General features: G+C 43.8%; 1 protein-coding gene across 1 annotated transcript in view; it reads right to left on the bottom strand.

Moving 5' to 3' along the window:
• Nucleotides 1-3,995: 3,995 nt before the first annotated feature.
• Nucleotides 3,996-27,940, bottom strand: part of LOC116949692 (centrosomal protein of 112 kDa) — a 128,063-nt gene continuing 104,118 nt past the window's right edge. The window contains exons 23-24 of the mRNA XM_076072337.1: nucleotides 19,218-19,367; nucleotides 3,996-18,320 (exon numbers count right to left, since the gene is read on the bottom strand). Coding sequence (XP_075928452.1) covers nucleotides 18,297-18,320; nucleotides 19,218-19,367 — 174 coding nt within the window. The 3' untranslated portion in view covers nucleotides 3,996-18,296. The remainder of the gene's footprint in view (nucleotides 18,321-19,217; nucleotides 19,368-27,940) is intronic.

Raw genomic sequence — 27,940 nt, forward strand, 5'->3', positions numbered from 1 at the left:
GTACAGACACTAGGGTAATGCACAAGCGCCTCTCGGTACAAACACTAGGGTAATGCACAAGCGCCTCTCGGTACAGACACTAGGGTAATGCACCAGCGCCTCTCGGTACAGACACTAGGGTAATGCACGAGCGCCTCTCGGTACAGACACTAGGGTAATGCACCAGCGCCTCTCGGTACAGACACTAGGGTAACGCACCAGCGCCTCTCGGCACACGTTAGTGTGACATACCAGCACCTTCTCATTAGCTCAATATTGTTTGATTGAGCATTGTCTAATGAGCAGTGCTGTTCAATTAGGAGATAACGGTCAACACAAAACTACTAATTTGCCAGAAGCCTAAACAGTGCAAAGCCCTCATCATGTGTTTAGCACTTTGGAATGTTATTTATATATTTTGACATGGGGGGGGGGGGGTTTCAAACTGAACCAAGTGCTTCAAGATACTTTCATTTAAAAAAAAATATCTTTAAAACTTGTTAAAATTCACTGCTTCATGACAACGGGCTTCTAAATAACGGAGAGAGAAAAGAACTTACATCAACTCGCGTTTCATATACTAGCATCAGAAGGTTCCACTAACCCCTCCAAATACCCCAAAATACATGAATTACCAAGAGAAGTTTACTAATTGGCCTTTTTGGAATATATATGTGCATTTGCACAAGAAACAAGAGTACGCATGAAAATGTTTTCTTTTTTGCCCGTGCAAAAAAATAAGGAGGCCTGTTAATGACTTTAACGTAATTACGCATCCTTCAGACAAAAACTTTGAAGAGTGGGAGATCAAACGGAATCATTAGTTGTTACGGCATGGAGCTTTAAAAGCAACTCTAAGCCATATCCCTTCCAGTGCCATAAATCAAACCCCTCTTGGGAAGCAACGCACCACTTGATCTAATGCTCAGCAATATTTGAGCATTAAAACTGGGTTTATTGTGCATCTTGAATTTTGTTAGTGGTGCATCAGGAAGGAAGGGGAGCCTCGGAACAAAAAAAAATAACACAGTGCGATTGATGTACGGGATTTTGGAGCCCACCGTTGCTATTTAAATATTAAGAGCCGACTGTGACGCTGCTCATTCACCAGGAGCACTGCCGTTCTCATTAAGCCCACACTGCTGGGTTGGTAAACACTTTGGAAAGTGTTTCCACAATGCTACGATTGCTGCTCCTAGCATCGTCGCTTCACCTCTGGAAGGAACAATCTAAACTAAACAATTTTTTCTTGATTTGGAGCTTTCGTGACTGCAGGAATACCCCAGGGTAAAGTCACGTAGGTAGAAATAAAATAAAATAAATCACGACGTTTGCTTTCCCACCCGATGATGGACGCTTGCGTTGCGCCCGAAACGTCGCGATTTATTTCATTTTATATCTCCGTGACTTCACCGAAAGAACCAAAGAGGATGTTTTTTAAAATTGAAGGGAAAAACCAGAGGACACGTAGACAAATCCACACTACCACGTGGAGAGAGACACGCAAACTCCAAATATACAGGAATCAGGGTCAGGATCGAACCCACGACCTCCTTGATACTAGGCGAGGTATTTAACATCTCGCCACTCTGGCGCCCAATTCGCACAATCGACTCCCATCATCACTACATTCAAATCACAACTGAAAACACTTCTCTTTGCACTTGCATACAACAACCAACTCACAGCCACAACCTGTTTTTATCGTGATATTTTATACAACTATAGATAGGATATATATTTTTTGTTCTCATTGTACAGAATCTCATTTTTTTCACGTTCACAAGTATTAATGTGACGGCGCTTCGAGTGGCAGATTCGTGCCAGAGGCGACCATGTGTTTACACACACACAAAAAATGGACTTGACTTGACACCAACAACGGCCGAGTGAGGCACTGCCTGGCTGGCAGCAGTTTGGTACTCGGGGTTTAGCAGCAAAAAAAATCTGGAGCCGCGTTGCCTGTGAGCTGGTTGCTGCGTGCGAGCGCAGAGATGCGTTTTGAGTTGTGACTGGAATGTAGTGATTGGAGTGGATTCTGTGGTATCGGGTGCCGCGGTGGCGAAATGTGAAATACTTCGCCTGGTATGCAGGAGGTCGTTGGTTCGATCCCGACCCAGACTCCTGTATATTTGGGAGTTTGAATGTCGCTCTCCCCGTGGCTGTATGGTTTTTTTTTTTCTCCGGGTCCTCAAGAAAGATCACGTACATTGCGATTTTCAATACAAATCTCCAAGACGCATCTCTGCGCAGGTCTTCACGGTTGTACTGTGCAGCTCTCTGATGCGTTGCCGTGCTGTGCCATGTGTTGTACAGCCAGATGTTCGACATTTCGCTCCACATGTTGGGAGCCTCTGCAGCAATAGCCTTCACAAACAGTTCCTGGAGAGGCTCCCGGCACAACCGCGAAACACGTCTGAGAATTTAAGACTCATTGTTGACACAACGGCTTTTTGCAGATATCGTTCGTGTTAAATTGCATGTGGAATTTGTTTTGAGTCATTAACAATATGTGTCCGAGTCAGAGACAACCGCCGCACAAAATAAGAGAATCTTCACGAACACAATCGAGAGGTCCATCTCAGCCAATGTCGCTGATGCCACCCGTGCACTGCCATCACTTCCTTCCTTCTGTCAGATCCTCCACCACTTTTTGCACAGTTGCCAACTGCTCTTCAAGTACAATAACGGACTCTGTGACCATTTGTTGCCCATCACCTCCTTGCTACTGCCACTTGTACGTGCACAACATGTGTTTGTCAATTTCACTGTTGGATGAGGACAATGGATTTTGGCTGCACTGCCCTCTACACCCCGTGAACCTGTCTTGTGCGCATGGTGGTGGTCTCCAGATCCTAGAGGCGTTACCCAGGCTCATACTTGCTTAGCTTCCGATATGTGATATCAGCTGCATTCTGGTTAATCTGGTCACAGGAGCACCCACTCGGCTATGTTTGTGTGACAAGGGTTGGAGACAAAGGCGACATCTGTATCAAGTCATGGGGAAGCCGAGTTGTGACGTTTTATCAGAGAGACTGTTTAAATGAAGTGACATTGAAATTCGCCAGTAACGCTGCATGGTGCGAAACCAATGTCCACTGCTACCAGTGGACACTGGTTTTGTGCCAATGCTCCCGCACCTTGGAAGTATCGTTATACAGTGGGGGAAAAAAGTATTTGATCCCCTGCTGATTTTGTACGTTTGCCCACTGACAAAGAAATGATCAGTCTATAATTTTAATGGTATGTTTACTTGAACAGTGAGAGACAGAATAACAACAAAAAAATCCAGAAAAACGCATGTCAAAAATGTTATGAATTGATTTGCATTTTAATGAGGGAAATAAGTATTTGACCCCTCTGCAAAACATGACTTGGTACTTGGTGGCAAAACCCTTGTTGGCAATCACAGAGGTCAGACGTTTCTTGTAGTTGGCCACCAGGTTTGCACACATCTCAGGAGGGATTTTGTCCCACTCCTCTTTGCAGATCTTCTCCAAGACATTAGGGTTTCGAGGCTGACGTTTGGCAATTCGAACCTTCAGCTCCCTCCACAGATTTTCTATGGGATTAAGGTCTGGAGACTGGCTAGGCCACTCCAGGACCTTAATGTGCTTCTTCTTGAGCCACTCCTTTGTTGCCTTGGCCATGTGTTTTGGGTCATTGGCATGCTGGAATACCCATCCACGACCCATTTTCAATGCCCTGGCTGAGGGAAGGACGTTCTCACCCAAGATTTGACGGTACATGGCCCCGTCCATCGTCCCTTTGATGCGGTGAAGTTGTCCTGTCCCCTTAGCAGAAAAACACTCCCAAAGCATAATGTTTCCACCTCCATGTTTGACGGTGGGGATGGTGTTCTTGGGGTCATAGGCAGCATTCCTCCTCCAAACACGGCGAGTTGAGTTGATGCCAAAGAGCTCTATTTTGATCTCATCTGATCACAACACTTTCACCCAGTTGTCCTCTGAATCATTCAGATGTTCATTGGCAAACTTCAGACGGGCATGTATATGTGTTTTCTTGAGCAGGGGGACCTTGCGGGCGCTGCAGGATTTCAGTCCTTCACGGCGTAGTGTGTTACCAAATGTTCCTTGGTGACTATGGTCCCAGCTGCCTTGAGATCATTGACAAGATCCTCCCGTGTAGTTCTGGGCTGATTCTTCACCGTTCTCATGATCATTGCAACTCCACGAGGTGAGATCTTGCATGGAGCCCCAGGCCGAGGGAGATTGACAGTTCTTTTGTGTTTCTTCCATTTGCGAATAATCGCACCAACTGTTGTCACCTTCTCACCAATCTGCTTGTAAATGGTCTTGTAGCCCATTCCAGCCTTGTGTAGGTCTACAATCTTGTCCCTGACATCCTTGGAGAGCTCTTTGGTCTTGGCATTGGTGGAGAGTTTGGAATCTGATTGATTGATTGATTGCTTCTGTGGACAGGTGTCTTTTATACAGGTAACAAGCTGAGATTAGGAGCACTCCCTTTAAGAGTGTGCTCCTAATCTCAGCTCGTTACCTGTATAAAAGACACCTGGGAGCCAGAAATCTTTCTGATTGAGAGGGGGTCAAATACTTATTTCCCTCATTAAAATGCAAATACATTTATAACATTTTTGACATGCGTTTTTCTGGATTTTGTTGTTGCTATTCTGTTTTTCACTGTTCAAATAAACCTACCATTAAAATTATAGACTGATCATTTCTTTGTCAGTGGGCAAACGTACAAAATCAGCAGGGGATCAAATACTTTTTTTCCCTCACTGTACATCTCGATGTTTTCGCCAGTTTAAGTGATGACGACTTGTCAAGGAAATTTAGCCTCAATGAATTTCACTTTCGTTCTTGCAGTATGCACAATACGAAAGACAGGAACGTACATTCCACGCACGTATATAAATACGTTAAAATATAATAAGAAATAAAAGCACATTGCCTCATTAAAACCATTACAATACCTGATGTATTAGAAATTTTAAAAATACTATATTTATTAAACTTTAAAGGTCAGTGCATTTAGAGAAGAAAGCTTCAGTGAAAATACCGCTGAGTTAGTATATCAATATATGTTTATACTTACACAGTTCATGTTTTACATTTGATGTACACAATGCATAAGTAAATCTTAAGGAACTTTGCATAATAAACTTTGTTACTCTGTGCAGCGATCTGTTAAAGGCGTCCATTTATCTTCACAGAGTGCAGGAGATGTCAGTAGAGCAAGCTCCATCGTATGCACTGTACTTCTATTCCCCCACACATATTACTACAATTTTTTTATTTTACCACTGAGCTACGTGGTTCTATTTCAGAAGCGATCTGGCCACAAATGAGAGCTCAACGAAGTGGCTTATCACGTGGAAATTTATCGCAGCCACAAACTCAAGACGCATGTTTATAAACGCGGAGGGAAAAACCGCGGAGAACACGCAAACTCCAAATGTACAAGCGTTATGGTCGGGATCGAACCCACGACCTCCTGTAATACAAGGCGAGGTTGTTAGCATCTCGCCACCGCAGTGCCCCTTGCCTTCACCAACCCACACCAGTTAATGAACCCTCCATTACTCCCATCATTCAGCAGTGGATTGAGAGAAGGCTGCTCGCGTGTATTTACAATTCTCAGTGGGAGTACAGCGTCCCATTGCAATACCCAGCTTATAATAACGTTCTCCTGCAGTCACCTCCTGTTCTCAATAATAATATTGTAGCCTGCATTTGCGAGGGGAACCCCATCAGAGTCTCGTGAGTAATTCAGGAAGACCTGGCATGGGATGTTTGGCGAAGTCCGCTTTGACTACTTGTTTACATGGGCAGGAAACCAGAGAATCTGGACAAAAACACGCGACTTAACTCGCAATCGGAAAGGTCACAAGTTCAAATCCTGGTCAGGGGGTCAACGCAAACCTTTACCTTTGAGGTGCCACTTTGAAATGAGTACCAGTCATTTAGGGAAGTCAACGGTGGTCATTCAATGACATGACTGGTCTCCTCCAAGAGCACGTGTAATTTACGCCACTCGTTCATTTGAGCAGTGAGACACTTCGCCTTGGCAATGCATTGGTGGAGTAGTGTGAAGTCATTGGTTTAATATGACAGACCAGCTTAAACTAAGTGCCCTTTATGTGCTGCAGGCATACATTTTTAATGCTCATAAAGTTAACGCAATAGTTACGTCAATTGCTAGCCGCCTGGTAATTTTGGGCTGCTCGGCCTGGGCTCAGAAAATGTGCAAAACAAAGCTGTATACAATTCCTACTTGAAATGCGTATTGCGTACAGAGATGTAATTCAACCAAATTCATAAATCATCATCAGCTATGATTCATCCGCTGCTGGACGAAGGCTTACCTAAGCCGTTGCACTGTAATTTAATCATGTACCTGGCACTGGCACAAGAGCTGATGTCGTCGCTCCATGTCCGCGGCAGAAGCACTCTCTCGGGCGCGTTCCTGGTCTCAACCACTGCCCCTCATTCTCTTTGAGCGACGTGTCCTGCCAAAGGACACTCACTTTTCTTCGAAGTTAAAATGACTTTAGCCTGCGTATGCTCTGCAATCCTTGCATTCCAAGATTAATGTAAGTGGACAGAAAACTTAATAATTGATTTCCAGTCGAAACAGAAACATTCAGAATCAAAAGCATTCAGATGCAATTACTCATGTAGCCCGTGAACTGTTTGGTGTAATAAAAAAAAGTTACTTTCTTGAAAGTGAACAGTGGTTGTCTGATACAGACTCGTCCCCTTTACAAGGAATGTTAAATATCGACCATCGGACCAGGACGGGTGTTGGATGGTAGGGACATTTGGACTTTTTTTTATTCTGCTGAAGGCTCTAATTGATTAATCAATCAATTAAGACCATTTCGGGTCTTAATTGATTGATCACGCTTAATGTAGCTTTCAGTCCGCATCCATTATTTTTCGTCTCCCCCCTCCTCTTTTCCGAACACAGATGGACTCGTCCATCTGAACAAACTGTCAAATCGCTCTCCGTGGTGCTAACGTTAAAAAACCGCCACTTTTTTCAAATTTTCTTGCTGTGGTTTTCACATCTGATGATGATTGCTTGTGTTGCAGTCGAAACGTCGAGAGAATTGTATTGTTTTATATTTTTATTATTTTATTGTTTCCCTTCTACGTGACTTTACCGAAAGAACCAAGAATACGTAGTAAAAGAGTTGATTGTTCAATGTTCCATATGTGAAACCATACAATAGCCAACATTTAATGGCGACTGATAAGAGCAACATGTATTTCTTTTCAAATAAAACTTTTCAAAGACTTGCAAAACATTCATTAACTGGCAAAAAGTTGACTACAAACTCAAGAAAAAGGAAAATAAATAATAATAAGAACTTGAAAACTTGCACGCTTCAAAACAGGGCATGCCACAGTGAAGGATCAAGGAAAATTGGAGGAGCAAGCAGCCCTTGTGATATCAAATCCAAACGCGCCTGATGCTTGCCAAACACCGCTGAGAGCTCTATTCTCCTGCCAAGCATTAACTGCACAGAAAACCGTAATCAGAGTGGCACTTGCTGGCCAGAGGAGAGAGAGAGAAAAAAAAACCCACTTTTTTACATTAAAGTATTGGGAGTTTTGGCCATGAAAGAAAAAACACATTAAAAAATGTTACTTCTATTCATGTGCACTTTTTATTACGGAATTCAAATGTAAATTTACAATGGGAAAGTTTCTTAAATCCCCCGCCCACCCCGCCAATGTCCACCCAGCAGTAAAAATGGGCACAACCACAATGAGCCCATCGGCAGATCGCGTATAGTGGTGAGATAAAGTGTGGGCATTCCCTCCTCTTCAAAGGTGTCTGACCAGTGTGGAAGAGTGGGCCAAATACCGACGAGAGGGACTCTCTAGAGCTTGTGGAGGTCCTTTCGCCTAACGTCCACCCAATGGTGCAAAAGAATCTCAACGTACATACATACTGTTGGGTGGACAAAAGCAGGAGGAGATTTAGGAAACTTGCACCTTTGTTTCAACTGCGAGACCAGGAGAGCGAACGAACGCACATCTGGATTTGCAAATCCAGCGTAGGCTGCTAACCCGTTACACCGTGGCAGCATCCCACTCAACGTGTACACCTCATCAAATCAAATCAGAGCCAAAGCCTCCACACCCTTATTGAATAAACGTGGGATGGAGATCATGTCTGTTGATGGCCCTCAGTGAGTGGTGTAAATTCCACGTTGGAAGAATCCTCCCGAGCACAATCAAACCCTGACAAAGGATTCGAACTCACAACACGTTGATTGCAAGTCGAGAACTCTAACGACCACACAGGCATGAGTTATAAATCCATCTGGGCAAGTTGTGTCGTGCGAGCTACAGCAGCTGCGATGGGATCCATACTCATGAGATGAGAATGCAGCATGCGCAGTATCTAAACCACCTAAAGGGAACCTCAAATGAGGCCCACATGTCCCAGAGAATGGCCCAGATAGGTGGTTACTATTAAATGTGTGTGTGTGTGCGCACACACATGTGTGTGTGTGTGTACATATGCACTGCACATAATGAGGATGCGAAGGGCGTTTAGCACGTCTCTGTAACTGGCAGGGCTGATCAAAGACGTGCACATGAAAGGGGATTATATTGTACTTGCACCAACTTAACCTCTTTGCATTTAGAAATTGTGGATAGCAATTGCGAGCATGATTGTAGTGTCACATACACTGTGCTCGTTTATAAGCAACAACATTCCTATCCTCTTGACCTACAGTCTTATAAATAATAAATATATAAATAAGGTACAATTCCCTGCCTGTCTGTCAAGTGACCCAACACTGAAGCACCACCCTTTGGCCTGAAAACACTGCTCAGAATGCGGTGTTGTCTTCCCCATTTTACAAACCCATTGTTGGGCTCCTGCATTTACTTTTTTGAACCTATTTATTTATTGATGTACTTACTTCCTTTGTGGGACATAAAACGGCGCTGACATAAAACACAGGCGCATTTCCCAAGGACAAAGTGATCGGCAGAGACACAGACAGACACACAGCTGCAGCGCGGCTCTGTGATGTCGGGGCAGGCTCGCCGTATCGGATCGCCGCTGAAACGCCGCAGACCCCGTCCAGCCCGGCTCAGCTTTCAGATTCCAGCTCAGACACGTGCCCGCTTCAAACAACTGCGGGTCACCCTGGGTCGGCAGCGGATGGAGGGAGACCTCGGCAGATTCCTTTTTGTTCCTCCCTCATTTCTCCGGGATGGTCTGTCGCAAGCTAATGCACATCTGCTGCTGCTGCTGCTGCTGCCGCTGTAGATGCCGTTGATGCTGCCGTGTGGCTCCTACTCGTGAGTGCATGGGGTAGGAACGCCGGGAAATAAAATGCGTGGGAGCCGACGTCTTCCTTCTTCCTGGGCTCTTCAAACTCTGCCGTCAAGCAAACGCCAAATTATCCTCTGCCGCACGTTCGTTAAATCGGAAAAAAAAATTGTCGTAACGTACCGCTTAAAAAGAGTACTTTTTTTTTTACGTCGGTGGTAACGAATCCCACTGCGAGTACGGCCGGAATGCAGCGAACGATGAGACGATGGGTGAACGGATAGCCCGGTGGCAGTCATTGCTCTCACCGCCGAGCCACACAGGGTCAGCTTGCATGGGGGGGGTTAACGGGTCACTTCTCACAGCCGCCGCACCGGTAATGCTGTGCAGTGTTTTAAGAAAAGCTCACCTTCTAATGACAAGCAAACATCAAAGAGCCTGTGACAGTAATCACAAGAGTGTGCCACTGTGGGCGGGTAAAAGCATGAAGATTTCCACAACAGCATGCAATGCCTTTGTCATTCAGGCAACACATTTGACGAAACATTTTTTTTTTTAAAGTAAATCCACCAATGATCTTTGCCTTTGGTTATTCTGCATCGAATGCAGGGGGCGAATCCACGAGCGAGCGGGTTTCCAACAAACCGCTTGGAACCATCTGCAGGGACGACGTTTGCACACGTGTGCCATCAGAAGCCAAGCGACTTCAAAAAGTTTGATTTCCTTTTGATGACGAGAGGAGCAAAAAAAAAAAAGAGAAGAATTCCAAAAACGAGGCAGGCCACGAGGGCTCGCCAAGGGGGCCGTGGCTGTGAGACGTTCAGGGCTGCGCCAGGATCAAAACACCCGTGGCGGCCGCCGCCTCCGAACAGCAGCGCGAGTGAGTCGCAAAGATTTCTCACGTCACTTCTTTAAACCTCCGCTATCTCCACTCACGTAAAAAAAAAAAAGAATCGCATCGCGGGCATTGCGACAACATCTTTAAAGTAAGGTCCCCCCCCCCCCACCACCCCAAAACAAAAATTGTGCCAAGTTTGGGCCGTCGGGTTATATTTTTCCATCCCCCCAACTCTCCCCCCAAGGACTAGCTCGTTTAAACGACACTCGAATGAGATAAGTATGTTGTTTTGGCATTTGACTTTTTGACCATCAGCCCAGGCAGTGTGCGCCAAAACGCTCGAGCAAGATTGCTGCACGAGCACCTGAAAAACACGTGCACAGTTTACCGAAGACAACCGCGGCGGCATATGTGCCATGCCGAGTAAAGTTACGGTCGGCACTAAACTTTACCGCCTCTGTAAAGGAGATCTGCAAGGCTTAACCAACACTGTATCTAGTAGAAAGTCTGGTTGTGCTTCTTTAAAATCTAATTGCAGCTGCGCACTTCGCATCGATTGTTTTCTATGTGTGTTTTTTCGCCATGGAATATAAATGAATCAAATAAATGAAGCTATTTTCACGGTGGTTTCTTTAAACACGTGGAGTGTCCTTTGCCATTTTGTTTTCCTTAAATCCTTTCGGGAGCCCAGGGATTCATGGAAAAGGCTAACGAACAGTTTCAAGGTTTGAAAAAAGTTCCAGGCGCACAAGATTATCTGGTATGAATTTCCATCTCGAGCGAATTAACTTTGGTCCCAGATGCCAATCCACGCTCCTCAATCACCCTTCCCAGGGATTACACGCATTAACTGCAGTGTCCCGGAAAAAAAATCCCATTACAGATTGACACAATCTCTGGCCTGGTCAAAATTGACCGAGGTCGATACATGTTCAAAGTGTTCCCTACAGGGGCTGGACATCCACATATTACAGCAAGAACCGAGCTCCATGGACCAACACAAAAAAATATACGCCTCTTCAAAGTAAAGCAAAACAAAGTTAAAGCCACAAAACATTTAAATAAAGTCCGAGCGTCTCCCTGCGCAAATTAGCAATGGGGAAGGCAATATATTTTCTGTTGTCAGCCTTTAGCCAGCAGTAGAAATGTTACATTCACTAAGTGTGGTGTGGTTAAGTCTGCCAAATAGGACCAGCCACCTGTGATCACATTGCTGAGGCCACATTCAACGGCAAAATAGCAGAACGGAAATCGTCAAAATTAATGACTTCATGGAGTTGTGTAGGCGGTGCTTGGAACGTCAGCATGTTTGTGTGCTGGGATGGTTAAGAGTGCGTGCACTTTTTTGAGATAAATACAACTAAACAATGGTCTCACAAGCATGGACCCGGAAACCTATTAGTTTGCATATGAGCTTAACTTCCATAAGAGGTTTTTTTTGTGTTAGATTGTGTAAATATATAAATGTGTTGTTAAAACCCGCCACCACCCGACACAGCCAACTAGTAAGGGTTGTGAATGAAACAGAACGTGGCCAATTCGCCACTAGTACAGCACACCGGTGTGTTGGAGAGCCAAGCCACAACATTTAGAATCTGAGCACGACGTTTCGCCAGTAATTACAACCAGCTTCATCAGGCGACAGCCAGATTTGTTGAGAAGTCCACCTGTTTCGTTCCTTACAGAGAGGCGTAGATGTGATGGCAACACTTGTGCGCTCAAAATGAGTCCACGTACATTATGCATGCGCATTGAAGTATGGTGCCCTTCATAGGCATGCATTTAAACAATGTATTATTTGATGATTCACTTCCACGCAGCACTAAGGTGGCCGCTATCAGAACGGTTAAAATGATATTTATTTTTTTCAATTTCGATAGATTCTCTAATTAGTCTTGGCCAGTAGTAGTCCAAAACTAGCGACTACATTGTTTAAATGTATGCCTATAAAGGGCACCATACTTCAATAGGGATTACCTTTGGTACGGCTATTTTAATACACACAATGGACAGGAAGGACAAAATCAAAGGGGTCGCATAATGTGCATGCATAATGTACGTTGACTCATTAATCCCCCCCACTTTGCGCAAGAGCACAGATGTGTGGTCTCTACATCTACGCCTCTATATAAGAAATGAGACAGTTGGACTTCTCCACAAATCTGGCTGTCGCCTGATGAAGCTCGTTGCATTTACTGGCGAAACGTCGTACTCAGATTGTAAATGTTGTGGCTTGGCTCTCCAACACACCGGCGTGCTGTGCCAGTGACGAACTGGCCACGTTCTGTTTACGTGACAACCCTTACTAGAAGGCTGTGTCGGGTAGTGGCGGGTTTTAACGACACATTTATATATCTACGCAATATAACCCAAAACAACTATATTATGGATGAGATTTGTCGTGAAAGCCTACGTGTTAAACTGAGCATAACTTTGCAAATCAAAGCTATATAGTGTTATTATTGATAAGGGTGGTATTCCAGTATGGTGGCACTGTGATTAAAGTACACAACCACAAGGCTGGAAAGTTCAAATCCTGGTTGATCAGACTCCAGCCGTCATCTCCCCTGGGTAAATACAATTAGAATAGCACACCGGTGTGCTGTACTAGTATCGAATTGCCATGGTTTTTTTTACGTGACAAACCTTACATATTGGCTGTGTCGGGTAATGGCAGGTTTAACGACAGATTTATATATGTACGCAATATAACCCCCAAAAAAACTGTATTATGGATGATATTGGTCGCGAAAGCCTACGTGTTAAACAAAATAAGGAGGACTTTGTGGAAGTTTGGAAGTGGCCATCGTATTTTAGCCGCCACCACTGTGAAGTGGAATTTCCACCACTGCCTATCAATAGAGTGCCCCCCTTTTGATGAGTACCACCCCATTGCTTATTAAAGCACAGATGTATAGTGTCAGGTTCTCACACCACAACTACCTTTCTTTCGTCTGCTGGACATAGTGTGGTGTTTCTGTGTCTGTGCAATCAGTCTTAAAAATCCAGTTTTTTATTTTATCATGACTGGTTCCCAATTTTAACTGTTATTCTTTAATTAATTTGGTCTATCATATTTTCTAAATTGGTCTCTGAAATTCTGTCACTCCAAGCGACATCATGTTTTTGTATTGCTTGTGATTGTTAAGTTCTTATCAAGCCCCTACTGGACATCTGTGAAAAATAGGTTTATAGCTCATCGGATTCCTCCAGTATTAATACATATTCTGATTGTGACATGTCTGAATTAAGAATTGTAGGTTTTATTGAGATGTTTTTAAATTATCATGCTACATCTCATTTGTGCACTTGCAGATGCACCAGGAGATGAAGAAATGTCATTCTATAACTATTAAGCAAATGCTGCATCGCATCTTGCTGTGGCAGCGTCCTGCGAGATGACACTACAAACTACTTCTGTCACTTGAAAAGCACCTCTCCAAGTCATTGTCAGATGGAGCTCCTTCACGTTCTGTAAAGAATGTTCACTCCACGTCAATCACATTTACAAAGATTAGTTTTTAGAGCAATGGTATGCTGACTTAAGTGGGGGAAAAAAAAAGTCTGCATAATATTTGTTTTAAAAATATAAATATAATCTTGACAACGGTGAACGAGCTGAGACCATCGACTCGCTACATCTGCGATCCTAGTTTATTTACGGGTGGCTGCCTGGATTCAGACCCAGGATCTCAGTGAGCCGCCTGACCTAAAAGTATTTTTTTTGAAAAATCCAAAGGTCATCGCAAGTGTTTCTAAATATGTCTGTTTCGTTTCTTCCGAGCTCGCCATCTTTTCACATTGAAATGCTTTGAAACTTTTTAAACGATAAACACAAACTATCTCTCTGGCACCTCGAAATAATGTGCTGAACCTACACGTGAAAACTAACTGGGCCAAAAAGTTCTCTTTTCAGTAGGAAAGCATTTTTTTTTTCTTGTAGGCAGAAAACTTTCAAACATCATTTTAAATAAATCACAATTTTTTTTTCCTTCAGTAAATAAAGAAACATCACACAGTCCGGGCTGGGCGGTGATGGTTATGTATGCCTGTAATCCAGCACGGTGGAGGCGAGGGTGGGTGGATCACACAAATGTTGTGAAACCCCCTTCCAGTGGGCGTTAAGGAGGCTTGCCAGGAGAAAGGGGACAAATCGCTATCAGTGTTGCCCCTCCTCTCGCCTGCATGTGTTTTCCAAGGGTGCTCTGGTTAAATCCCACTTGCATAAACACTCATTAATTGCCTGAAAAGATCTCGGAATAAAACAAAAATGTAGCAGGACCCTCATGAAGAAAAATAGTCCTGTAACTCATTGTGGCTTTCCTGGATAAATAAGAAAAACATTATCACTCGAAACATAGTGAACAATGGCATAACATCACAGGTGAAAGGATAAGCAAAATAAAGCTTACTCCAAGGTGTGTGGGTTAGGGATTACGCTATCGCTGCTCAAACAGACTTTGCAGGATGATGTGTAAAGCACAGCCCCACCTGACCAGGCTCAACAGGTTGGCAAAGGACGCCAGGCACATCGCAGGGGGATTACAGCCGGCCATAAGATGTAGGACAAACTCCATTCTTCCACTTTCAAATGGGAATATAAGCCTGCCGCAGTTCTAAAATGAAAAATGGATCTTAATAACTTTTTTTGTTTAACCCCCATAACTTAAAAAATATATATATATACAGCAAACCAAAGTGCCTCCCTGATTAAGCGAGCAATTGGTTGACGCTCGTGTCCACTGGTCGCCACTCTGTGCCATTGGTGGGAATTACACATTCCCATGACAGGGGCCTGTCTTTCCAAAGAGTGACTACAGGTGACATCCCACAAAGGGGTCATCATCATCATCATCACGATCTATGGGCAGCTAGCCCGTAGGCGTCCACTGCACATTTTGTAATTTGTTTCCACTTTCCTTTGTCTTGGGCTAATACGCTCAAGGAGTGACACATCTTTCTGGCACCAAAAAACGGGGTACTTCGTTGTATTGACCCAGGGAAGATGATTGGCTGAGTCGACCACTGTGAATTTTGTTATGCAAGAGATCCAACAATAGTGCCACTGGGCTGGGTAGATTCACGAGACAGGAAATGTAAGTATTGTGCATGCAGTAAATTAATGCCACATGTTTCTCCATAAAAGTACGAGAAGATCAGTATATATTTTTCATACATTTGTGAATTGTATCTGGTGACGCTATAGCTAGCTATTTAATTTTGAAAAGGTTAATATTTACAACCAACAATGCTGAAAATGGATATGGGATATATCTGCTGGCTACAAAAATATAACATAGCCATATATATGCAATATCATCATCATAAGCCATGATCAATCCGCTGTTGGATGAAGGCTTTCAAAAGATATCGCCATCTCTCACATTCCTTAAATGTGACATTCCACTGCGTACCTGTACACTGGACAATGTCTGGGCCATGTCCTCTCCCTTTTGTCGTAGGCCACGTAACAAAATTATATGATAATAATATAACGAAATCATATATATCGTCTTTCCGTGTTTGGAGATTAGAGCTCTCCCTGTTCTGCATTGGTTTCTCCAGCTTCTCTGGTTTCCTCCTATAGAGAAAAAAAAATAAGTATCGTAAATGGTATTGGCCAAAACCTCCCTGTGCTAAAAAAATTATCTGCGAATTTCTCAATTGGGACTATGCACAGCAGCCGAATCGACCGCTACTGCGAAAACTTGGCAGGACCCTCCTAGAAAAGTCAAGAGGCTCGGTGAGACGTTCCTGGGTAAACAAGTGTAATGATAATTCAAAATATCAGAAGATATCCCTGTGCCCTTTGCAATGGACATGCCTCAAATGCCTCTCACAAATTTAAAGATGTATCTTCTCAGGTACAATTTACATAGCAACTAACACACCATACATATTTTCTCCATTTGTACCTCCTTACCAACAAAGATACCCACTTATCTGCCAACCGACCTGCATGTCTGCCTACATATATACCTGCCTAATTACCCACCATGTGTGAAAAAAAACTATCTGCCCATCCATCCACCCACCACCTACCTACCTAGACACCCACAAATCAAAGTATCTCTTTAGCTTTTAAGTGATGTGTTTCAATGGTAAAAAGAGTCAAGAAAATCAGACACTGTTTCAGCAAGTATGTGAATCGCAACAATGAACAACTGCCAAATTAAATGTGCATAAGCTATCCTAGATGTGCAATTTGCTTTCTTATTGAAACACTAATTAAGTTTTCGTTATCACATTCACCACCATAATTAACGCAAGTGCACCCGAGAAGTGAATGCAATGCATCACACAGCAATGTTATTGGTCTCACCGCTCTTCTGAGCAATTTCACTTAATATTTATTATTTCCCCAGTTAAGAGAAAACACATGAAACCATCCTTGTAGTCTTAAAGCCTTTCAGAAGAGTTGTATTATACAAAAACTGTAACTGCTCTGGTATTTCATGTTACACGGAAAAAAGAGATTGCAGAGTTTTAACACCGCTACAGAGGGATACACTGCATTTAAACACCACATTTCGTGTCCAAAACTGTTTAAAAATATTTAATTTGCCGTGGAAATATACAATGCCGAAAACACTAAACCTGTGCAACTCTCCATATTCTACTAATTAGTCTCATTTTGCAAATTCTTAAAAATTGGCGCATGTTGAGCTTGTTGTTTGCAAGTTGGTTTAACAATCAAAAGTGCAAATACTATTGGCCATGAAACCAGCATTATCACCGGTGTACCTTCATACTGGGGAAGTTCCCTTTCTCTGCACACAGTAACATGCCCAACACCATAACAGCACCGCTGGGATCTACAGGGCCCGCACATACCCTTGATAACATTGCAGCCTTCGGCACCATAAACAAAACCCTCTCTGTAATTGGCCTCCTGGTATCTGGCTTCGGTGTCAGTGGTACAGCCCTAAAATGGATGACGTCCTGCCCTCAGAGAGGAGTTTCTTGCTCAGAGGGTAGTCGTCATCGGTGGAGTCCCCCGGGACTCTGGGCAAGTGTGGCGAGATGTTCACTACCTCGCCTGGAATGCAAGAGCTCGTGGGTTCGATGCCAACTCTGACGCCTGCTGTATATTCGGAGTTTGCGTGCTCTCCCCGCGGTCGCATGGATTTTTCTCCAGGTGCTCCAGTTTTCCCCACCACGTTTTAGAACGAACGTGCACTTCGAGTGTTTGGCCGCGATACATTTCCACGCGATGGGCAATTTCGTCGAGCAATCACTTGTGGCCAGGTCGCTTCTGAAATAAAGAGCTCAAGAGCTTAGTGGGCCTTACCTGCTAAAATAAAACGTTTAGTCTTAGTTGAGTTTCACACTGCTGTGTGCGGCCTACACGTCTCCCATCGCCTGCCTCATTGACAGCAATGCTGTGATATGCAATTCCTACGCCGATGACTCCCCACTCTTCACCTGCGTTCATTTCATCGATGCCTCTGAACGCGCGGGGCTTTCAACTCCTGTTCCCGAGCACTCCAGCTCACGTTCGAACTTTCTGTAGCAGCAGCAGCAGCAGCGCGACTCGCAACCCCCTCCTCTCTACACCGACGACCAGGACCATCGCTGCTGGGAGTCGTTTCTCCACGGCAGCCCCCACCGTCTGGAACGCGGCCATCACAGTACCGCTGCTGCACGTCCACAGCAACGTTCAATCCACACATCGACTTTTAAGAGACGCTTAAAAACCCAGTTTCTTTCGCCTGGCTTGCCAGTGGCACTGATCTCGGCTTCAATGAATCAGTCACGGTAAATCTTCTGGCTGTGAAAGATTGTGCTTGTTGTAAATTGCATGATTATTATTATAGTAGAGGATGCTCAAATAATTGATCCTGCAGTGAAGATGATGGGCGCATCACCGAAAAACGCAATGTACACATCCTAAAAGTAATGCCTCGAATATTGTTTTACTGAACCTAAATACGCTATTAGATATAAAATTACATATTTATAGTTATACATGCATTTATATATGAATTTCTGAATGAATATAAGTGCTCATTCGAACTACCATGTGTATGCTCGTAAGTGATGGCAGATGGCTGTAATCCAGCATACTGGAAACGGAGGTTGGTGGATCATATATACATTTACTAGCTGTACTACCCGGCTTCGCACGGGACTTGGATCCACCACGCCCGGCCGCCTTTGCATCCCCAGTGGCGATGTTCACACACCACAGCAGTTATTTGTTCGAGGCTGAGTCGACCTAGGGGAGGTGCAGAAGCGGTTGAAATAATCGTCACCGGTGGTGGCAGTGAGCGGGAATCGAACTCGGGTCGCCGGGTTCGTAGCGCGGCGTAGCGCTAACCGCTCCACTACAATGCGTTGCGCTTCCATGTGCGAGGGTCACGTGGACAGATTTGACGTCACAGCTCACTTGCCGTGCAAAAAAAATGTGTTATTGAGCTCCCCCCCCCCCTTAAAAAAAAAGTTTATTTTTAGAATTTTTGCATGGTGTACAGTCTGGAAAGTACCCACATGGCAAATTTCAAGTTTGTTGCATGTCGGGAAGAACGCTAAACATTTTGAACAGACACACACAATCACAACTTTGCCTTTTATATATATGGAGATGAAACTCCCAGTACAGGAAGTAGATTCAATCCATCTGTGTGCAACTCTGAGCGTTCCCGCCTCGTATGCGTGGATTTCTAAAGGTTCTTTGGCTCCCTGCCATTTGCCAACCTCTCATTAATTTAACTGGCAAAACATCCTAATGTAAGGATCCTACCAGAAAAAAAGTCTTCAAACTCACTGTGGCTTTACTGGATAAACAAAAGACATTCGTATTCATGCACAGTAGTTATGTGTGGCTGGCCAAGAGTACGCTCGGATGCAAATGTGTTTACAATGACCGTATGTCCATGTGCGAGTACATTCGTGTGTGCACATAAAGTTCCATGACGTGCAACCATCTCGCGTAACTAAGCACACAATGTTGCTCTCTACCTGCAACCCTTGATGTCACCGGAATGCTCCCTCATCCTTGCTGCACGGCATCATACAAGTCACTCGTACATTTGGATGTTAAGCAAACACCGACCGTGCCGTGCCGACTCGCAAACCCACGTGTGGACGTGCTGATCACGGCTTAAAAGGGCACCTGCGTCTCCCTGCCGTGCTCCTCCAGTAACGTCCTCTTCTCAGCGTCCCTCTGCGCGTGGGCCTCGTTGAGCTGCCTCTCCAGCGTGAGCTGCCGCCTGCTCGCTTCGTCTTTCAGGGTCGCCGTGTTTGTCTGCACCTCTGCCATTGCCTGAAACAAGCACCGGAAAGGCTATGACGTCGGTGAACGCTTTCAACAGCCACGCGAGTCCGGGCCGTCGTCGCCTTTGTATGACAAATCCAGCGGTGGGGACGCAGACAGCCGAGGGAAGGCGCATTTCATAAGAAAAGTCACAGTCAAATAAGACATTTGCTCATCACCACGCCAAGATTTGGGCGCCACGGTGGCAAGATGTTAACTACCTCGCCTGGTATGCAAGAGGCGTGGGTTCGATCCCAACCCTGATGCCTGTATATTTGGAGTTTGCGTGTTCTCCTCGTGGTCGTGTGGACTTTTCCCCGAGTCCTCCGGCTTTTTCCTCCACATTTAGAAACATGCGTTCAGAGTATTCGGTTACTATAAATTTCCACATAAGGCACTTCGTTGAGCTGTCATATGTGGCCAGGTCGCTTTTGAAAAAGAGCTACATAGCTCAGTGGACCTCACCTGGTAAAATGAAAATAGTTAAGTTTTAAAATAAAAATAGTTTCATAGTTTAGTTTATTTGCGAGGGCAGATCTTGGAGGTCATGTGTAAACGGTGCAGCAGGTGCAGGATCTGGCACAGGATAGAAAGCACTGGCGAGGTGTGATGGCATTATCGGCTTTGGCCATCGTGACATCTTGATCTTTATTGTGAACATCTCCACTCATGGCCCCGAATCAAACGGTGTAAATTCCACACACCCATGGTGGGGGCCAGCCACTCCACCAAGTCAGATCAACACACAAACAAGAACGAGTGGGCCAGGCACAGAGTGACCAGAGCAGCACACAAGAAGAAACAAGATGGATCGTGGCCGCACAGGATCAGAAGTTAGTGGCGACGGTGTGTTATACCGTCATGTCCATAAATTAATCAAGTTCGTTGACTTAGAACCAGGCAAGGGCTATGTAGATTTCAAAATATATTAAACGGTATTTGATTTTATGAAGTGCCAACATTCCGCGCATTAATGATCACAACGTCCTGTAAAGATGGTAACATTGCGTCTGTTCAGTGGGTGGTCTTCCTGCATGCGTCATTAAGAAGGGTCATTACCCGAAACGTCGCCTGTACGTAGTTTCTATATTTGTAAGCGTTCTCTTAAACGTATTGTTTGTTGTTGTAACTATTATTTATTGCTGTAACTTTCTGACCTGCCCCTACAATAAATATGTGAAAAAGAGCTTCATAGCTCATAGGATTTCTTCAAGATAAACAAAGATTCCGATTCTGAAATCAGCAGTTTGTTGCAAGGCAGACCTGGCAGAGGCATTACCAACAAATATATCGTGGCAAATAACTCATTGTAGTGTTCATATATTTTTTACATGCAATTTCAGTGTCTAACTATTATAAAGTTATGGGGCCAATGATTTTCTTCACAAATCAAAACTTAAATAGTCATTGCTGTAACTATAAACAAAGCTAGTGGTTAGCAATACCAGTCTTGGTATTGCTAACCACTAGCAATGTGCCTCTGCTTTCTGGCCCGCGTGACGTCCACACCGTTTGACCACCAGTGGTTCGCACGCCATTGTAAAATTTCTCCAAACGTTCACACCTCTTGCCTGGGCACACAAGCAGCGGCAACAACCCAGCCCTCATGTTATACAACCAAGTGGGCTTTCTGCGCGAGTGGGCAACCATCGTCATTATTAAACGGCTTGCAAAATTACTCAAAATTGTCTGTGTGATGCAATTAATCATGGCAAATTACTACGGTAACAGTCAAGGGCATCTTTGTAGCTCATCGGATTCCTCCAAGAAACTATAAATATTCTGATTCGGTTCAATCGCACGACTCATTTTACGTGAAATTTAGGTGGTGATGTTCATCTTGTGTAATGACCGGTTAGGCTCCGCAAAGCTGACAAATTGAGAGATTATGATTTCGAAGGCTTTTTTTTCATTCTCACAGTGGCGTAACTGCCTGGGTAGTGCGTGATCAAAGTGCTAAGTTACTCAAGCACGCAAACTAGAATGGCAAGCTCACACCGACGCTAGCGTTCAAATTTAGTAAGGACAGAGGACACCATGATAAAACATAAAATAAACCAACGGATTAATTTGTCTGAGCATCCAACTGGAAATTAATTTGACCATCTGTAGTAGTGTCAATAGAACACGCTTAATTGATTCACGGAGAAATTGAGCTAAATAAATACTGTACATGTCATGTTCATAGCAGTGGTTTAGCACACCGCACGCTGAACCTCTCAACCCGAGTTTGATTCACAACCATCGCTGAAAACCAGTGGCTAGTGATATTTGTACTGGTCTTGGGCCCCCTTCACCAACCCAAGCTGACCAGTGTGCTGAAGTATGTTCAAACAACCTCTCCCCCAACTGACAAGGTGTTTATCCGCCAGTGGACTGACAAAGGGCTCAAGAGATGTACACAAACACACGGCAAGGTGAACATCAAATGCATTGGCATTCACCGTGTTTTACGAGCTAATTTACACACTAAAATCTTCCATTCAACGAAGTCTCTATTGATTACCCCAGAAACTGTGATCAAACAATGCTGATAAATAGCTTTGTGTATAATAAAATTACTCTTAACGACTGCAATTAGGGCACTTTTTCTGAGTGGCTGTCGCTTATTTATTTATCACATTGAAAGGCAAAGACTATTTTTTAATGAACTCAAGAATGCGTCGGTAAGATGATACATAGCTACATAATTTATAAAGTGCACACTAGTGTATTCATACATGTACGAGTGTGTGTGTGTGTGCGCGCAAGGCACTCAATAGCTATCATCACACTTTTATCTTCGTTACATGATTGCGCAAGGCTCGGTACATAAGGAGGCATTGTCTCCAGAAACACACCTGGAGAAGCCCTAGTCTTCTCAGTGTGGTATCACCACAGTGTCGTCATCATAATCGTCCACTTGCCATCCACTGCTGGATGAAAGGCCTTCCCAATCCGTTGGCATCTCTCATGGCGCTGTGATGCAGTCATCCATCGGGTGGATTCAGTTGTGTTCCCTACTTCGTCTGCCACTCTGTTGGTAGCATTGACCACAATCATTACCTCTTCTCGAAACATCTCCTGCCCAACCCCACTTGTGAGTCTTAACAGTCAACATGATATTTCTGTGACCATCATTGACTTATGGGTTAGGCCACAACAATGATCCTAATATCTTGAAGAACCCTCCACAACTTAATGCATCCAAATAAACTGACAGTCACGTGCACAAGCACTTAACACGCCAATTGTTTCCGTTTTCAGCTCGCCGGCGAGTTGAAGAACAATCCTCACTACCAAATGTGTTCACTGAGATTTAGATACGACGTTTTGTTTCAAATGACAACCAGCATCATCAGGACAAGATCCAGAGAGTCAGAGTAACAATCTGGTATTATTATTTAACTTGCCGACGAACTGAAACCATAATAACTGGTATGTGAATATGCAGCAACGTCGCAAGACCATTAACTTGTTTGGCTTGTTAGATGGTGGAGGAGTCTGAGGAACACATTTTGTCAGATTAATACGTGGCCTAAAAGAAAAAAGAAATCAACGATAAATCGTAACATAGGCTGCGAAAACCTACGTATTATGTTGTCTCTAAAGTGCATATATTCTCTGATCCATGCACCTCAACATGCTTCTTCACACAATTTTTTAGCCTTTGTTCTATTTCTGTCAATGTCCAAGTTTTTTTTATCCATATACCGTGGCAAATAGTATACAGTGAGGGGAAAAAGTATTTGATCCCCTGCTGATTGTGTACGTTTGCCCACTGACAAACAAATGATCAGTCTATAATTTTAATGGTAGGTTTATTTGAACAGTGAGAGACAGAATAACAACAACAAAATCCAGAAAAACGCATGTAATAATTGTTATAAATTTATTTCCATTTTAATGAGGGAAATAAGTATTTGACCCCTCTGCAAAACATTACTTAGTACTTGGCAATCACAGAGGTCAGACGTTTCTTGTAGTTGGCCACCAGGTTTGCACACATCTCAGGAGGGATTTGTCCCACTCCTCTTTGCAGATCTTCTCCAAGTCATTAAGGTTTCGAGGCTGACGTTTGGCAACTCGAACCTTCAGCTCCCTCCACAGATTTTCTATGGGATTAAGGTCTGGAGACTGGCTAGGCCACTCCAGGACCTTAAAGTGCTTCTTCTTGAGCCACTCCTTTGTTGCCTTGGCCGTGTGTTTTGGGTCATTGTCATGCTGGAATACCCATCCACGACCCATTTTCAATGCCCTGGCTGAGGGAAGGAGGTTCTCACCCAAGATTTGACGGTACATGGCCCCGTCCATCGTCCCTTTGATGCGGTGAAGTTGTCCTATCCCCTTAGCAGAAAAACACCCCCAAAGCATAATATTTCTACCTCCATGTTTGACGGTGGGGATGGTGTTCTTGGGGTCATAGGCAGCATTCCTCCTCCAAACACGGCGAGTTGAGTTGATGTCAAAGAGCTCCATTTTGGTCTCATCTGACCACAACACTTTCACCCAGTTGTCCTCTGAATCATTCAGATGTTCATTGCAAACTTCAGACGGGCATGTATATGTGCTTTCTTGAGCAGGGAGACCTTGCGGGCGCTGCAGGATTTTATTCCTTCATGGCGTAGTGTGTTACCAATTGTTTTTTTGGTGACTATGGTCCCAGCTGCCTTGAGATCATTGAAAAGATCCTCCCGTGAAGTTCTGGGCTGATTCCTCACCGTTCTCATGATCATTGCAACTCCACGAGGTGAGATCTTGCATGGAGCCCCAGGCCGAGGGAGATTGACAGTTCTTTTTTGTTTCTTCCATTTGCGAATAATCGCACCAACTGTTGTCACCTTCTCACCAAGCTGCTTGGCAATGGTCTTGTAGCCCATTCCAGCCTTGTGTAGGTCTACAATCTTGTCCCTGACATCCTTGGAGAGCTCTTTGGTCTTGGCCATGGTGGAGAGTTTGGAATCTGATTGATTGATTGCTTCTGTGGACAGGTGTCTTTTATACAGGTAACGAGCTGAGATTAGGAGCACACTCTGTATAAAAGACACCTGGAAGCCAGAAATCTTTCTGATTGAGAGGGGGTCAAATACTTATTTCCCTCATTAAAATGCAAATCAATTTATAACATTTTTGACATGCGTTTTTCTGGATTTTTTTGTTGTTATTCTGTCTCTCACTGTTCAAATAAACCTACCATTAAAATTATAGACTGATAATTTCTTTGTCAGTGGGCAAACGTACAAAATCAGCAGGGGACCAAATACTTTTTTCCCTCATTGTATACTGACAAAAAATGAAGAGCAACTTACCAATGTGCCAAAAAAAATCCACTTTTTTAATCGGTGTATATTACTCTGCTATAAAGCGTAATGTGTTACACGGCAAGTGATATAGACAACATTATTTGATTACGTGAAGCCTCCCATGGGGATGCCTAATCCAAGTACAACAAATGAACCACTCCATCAGTCTTACACCACCTTACCATACATATATGCAAATCCACAGATACGCACAGTGAATAAATATAAACATTCATACATACATACAAACATATATAAATATGCATCAACATGCATACATAGATAGACACAGATCCCCCGTATAGCATCAACAAACTTTTGGGGCAAGCATGCATACATAGATAGACAAAGATCCCCCGTATAGCATCAACACACTTTTGGGGCAAGTGCTGTTAGCGAGCACCTATGAAGGCCAGAATGGTACACGAGGGGGTGGGTGGCCAACACCACGCCCGACCGCCTTTGTCTCCATAGTGGCGATGTTTACACACCACACACTAGGTACTCATTTGAGACTGAGTCGACCTAGGGGAGGCCCAGGACCGGTTCAAATAATCGTAGCTGGTGTTGGCCGTGAGCGGGAATCGAACTCGGGTCGCTGGGTTCAGAGCGCAGACGTAAATATACGTACACATACACACATACTTGCTTATCACATATATATTAAAATACACGAATGCAACTGTTGGAGCAGGCCGAACAGCGCACAAGGATGTAATGTGGTTAGTGACACAGCTGCCTTTGTCTCCCCAATGCTCGCATTTATACATCACACCAAGAACTCGTTAATGTATATTCTTGGTTCTTTCGGTAAAGTCACGTAGAAGGGAAACAATAAAATAAAATATAAAACAATAAAATTCTCACGACGTTTCGACTGCAACACAAGCAATCATCATCACCAGGTGTGAAAACCACGGCAAGAAAATTTGAAAAAAGTGGCGGTTAAAGAACCAAGAATATGAATCTCCTGCCAGTCACGAAAGCTTTAAATCAAAATCAAAACTCATGAATGGTTGAGTCAATGTAGGCGAAAGACAGAACCACTTCAGATGCCACTCAACACTGAAGTTAACCCAGGTTGCCACTCCAATACTGCACTTATGCCTGTGCCACCATTCTCCAACTACGATGCAAATGCATACCCACAAACACACTCTTGCATATCGTCAAATGGCACTCTAACTCTCACACATACTCTACCAAAGTCCTTTATAGAAGCCAATGACATGCCACTTTTACACTTTATTTTGGATTACCATTTTTGGCTGCCAAGTTCCTTTACATATGTTACAGCTAAAATGGGGACACTTTATAAAATCTGCATTTGCCATTAATATTTAAACAGCTGACTGGATCGGGCCATTGTATATACATATATGTAGACATGTGCTAAGATGACGAATTCATTAATATTGTGCAGTTATTCCTGGCAGTTACATCGAAATATGCCTTTCACAATTCCATTGTTATTGTACTCTTCTAAATGCCAACATAATGACCCTCAGTCCAGCACCCACTGAGCTCCCTCTACTGGACCATCAAAGACTAATACATTCTTGAGACCACTCTCAAGAGTTCGACTTGTGAATGTTGCAGTAGCTTGTATGGCTGCATATCATCAAACTCACCAAGCCAGCGACTCTGTGCACCATGCGCTAGTGTGCGGACGTACGAAATGGACACACGGCTTTTTTTTTTTACCCAGCAGTATGAATGGCTAGACCACACGAGTCGATCGGCAGCTCCCATGTGGTGGGGTAAAGTGTCTGGTCGGCGTGGAAGAGTAGGCCAAATACCCTCCAGAGGGGCTCTCTACAGCTCTTTCTCTATGCATGTATGTTGAACTTCTTTCGCTACTGTAAGTAACCAACACGTGCTAATCGGAGGTGTGGGGGGAGGACCAAAAAACTAAACACAAAAAGCAGTTCTAAAGAAATTATTTTCAATTTATATTTTAAAACGGAGCCCCTTCATTCAGCAGCGGCGTAAGAAATTGCAGCCCTGCACCTTTACCTTTCACAAATGCCCTGTCAATAAATGAACACATCAGAGTATGTGTCCTCATTTATATATTTAGCATCACACTTTATAGAATGTATAACACTTTAGTCCACCAACCTATGGCCCCCGCTGGATCAATGTTTTCTAGCAACACGTATAAGCAGGCAAACACTGCACTAGCTTCAACGTTCAGTCTCAGCAACAGAGTCAAACCTGTTAAACAAATGTCACATACCTGCCGGGTGGTATAGGCAAGAGGTGTCATGATAAATTGTGGGTAATGTTGCCTCACTATAAGCACGTGCTTATAGTGAGGCGTATAGTTAAACCGTGGCTGAGCTATCACTATCTCGCCACTGTGACGAGATGTTAAATACCTCGCCTGGTATGCAGGAGGTTGTGGGTTCGATCCCGACCCTGATGCTAGTATATTTGGGGTTTGCATGTTCTCCCCGTGGTCGTGTGGACTTTTCTTTCCAGATCCTCCATTTTTTTTCTCCACATTTAGACTCAACATGCGTTTTAGAGTATTTTACTGCTCTAAATTTCCACATGATAAGCCACTTCGTTGACCTATCATTTGTGGCCAGGTCACTTGTAAAAAAATAGCTATATAGCTCAGTCGGCCTTATCTGATCAAATAAAAAAAATTGTTACGTTTTTTGACCTCCTAGTGGAAGTCAGTCAAACACAATGTTACATTTAAACAAAGATATCCCATACAGTCTTATCACGTTTTTCCATCGACAGCCAAGTTAAGTCAATGTTTGTTTTTTTATATTTTGCCTCCTATACGCATGAGCATCTCAGAGTGGTTTACACCACATCTCATTTCAAACATTTGAATGGGCACCCCTAGTAGCAGCTATCCCTGTGGGCACAAGGTGACTCAGCAACAATGGCCTCCATGTGGGCATTAGTCTGTCACTGGGGGCAATAATTGCTACATATAATTCCACTTGAATAGACAGGAGTGCACTTGAACTCAAGTTGAAAGAAAACTCGAATCGGTAAAAAAAGGCATTTCCTTGAATTTCCAAGTTACTGAAGTCATCACATGAGTTCCACAGGTCTTTCCCAGAAACACTTCGGAGTAAGACTTTCCCAGAAAAATGTGCAAGTAAAAAAGGTCACGACCAGATCTCTGACAAAATGAATCATTAAATGTTAAATTAAACATTCGTGCCATCTGCAACCTTTTCGATCGATGTTTGGTGAAGTTCTACACGAGGCCAGAAATCTCATGTTGGGAGGTTGAGGCTGGCCCATGAAGTGAAATTGGCCTAGAAAATTCAG

This window comes from Petromyzon marinus, chromosome 37 (genome assembly GCF_048934315.1).
Source record: "Petromyzon marinus isolate PM22_M1 ecotype Great Lakes invasive population chromosome 37, UKy_Petmar_22M1.pri1.0, whole genome shotgun sequence".
Classification (NCBI taxonomy): domain Eukaryota; kingdom Metazoa; phylum Chordata; class Hyperoartia; order Petromyzontiformes; family Petromyzontidae; genus Petromyzon; species Petromyzon marinus.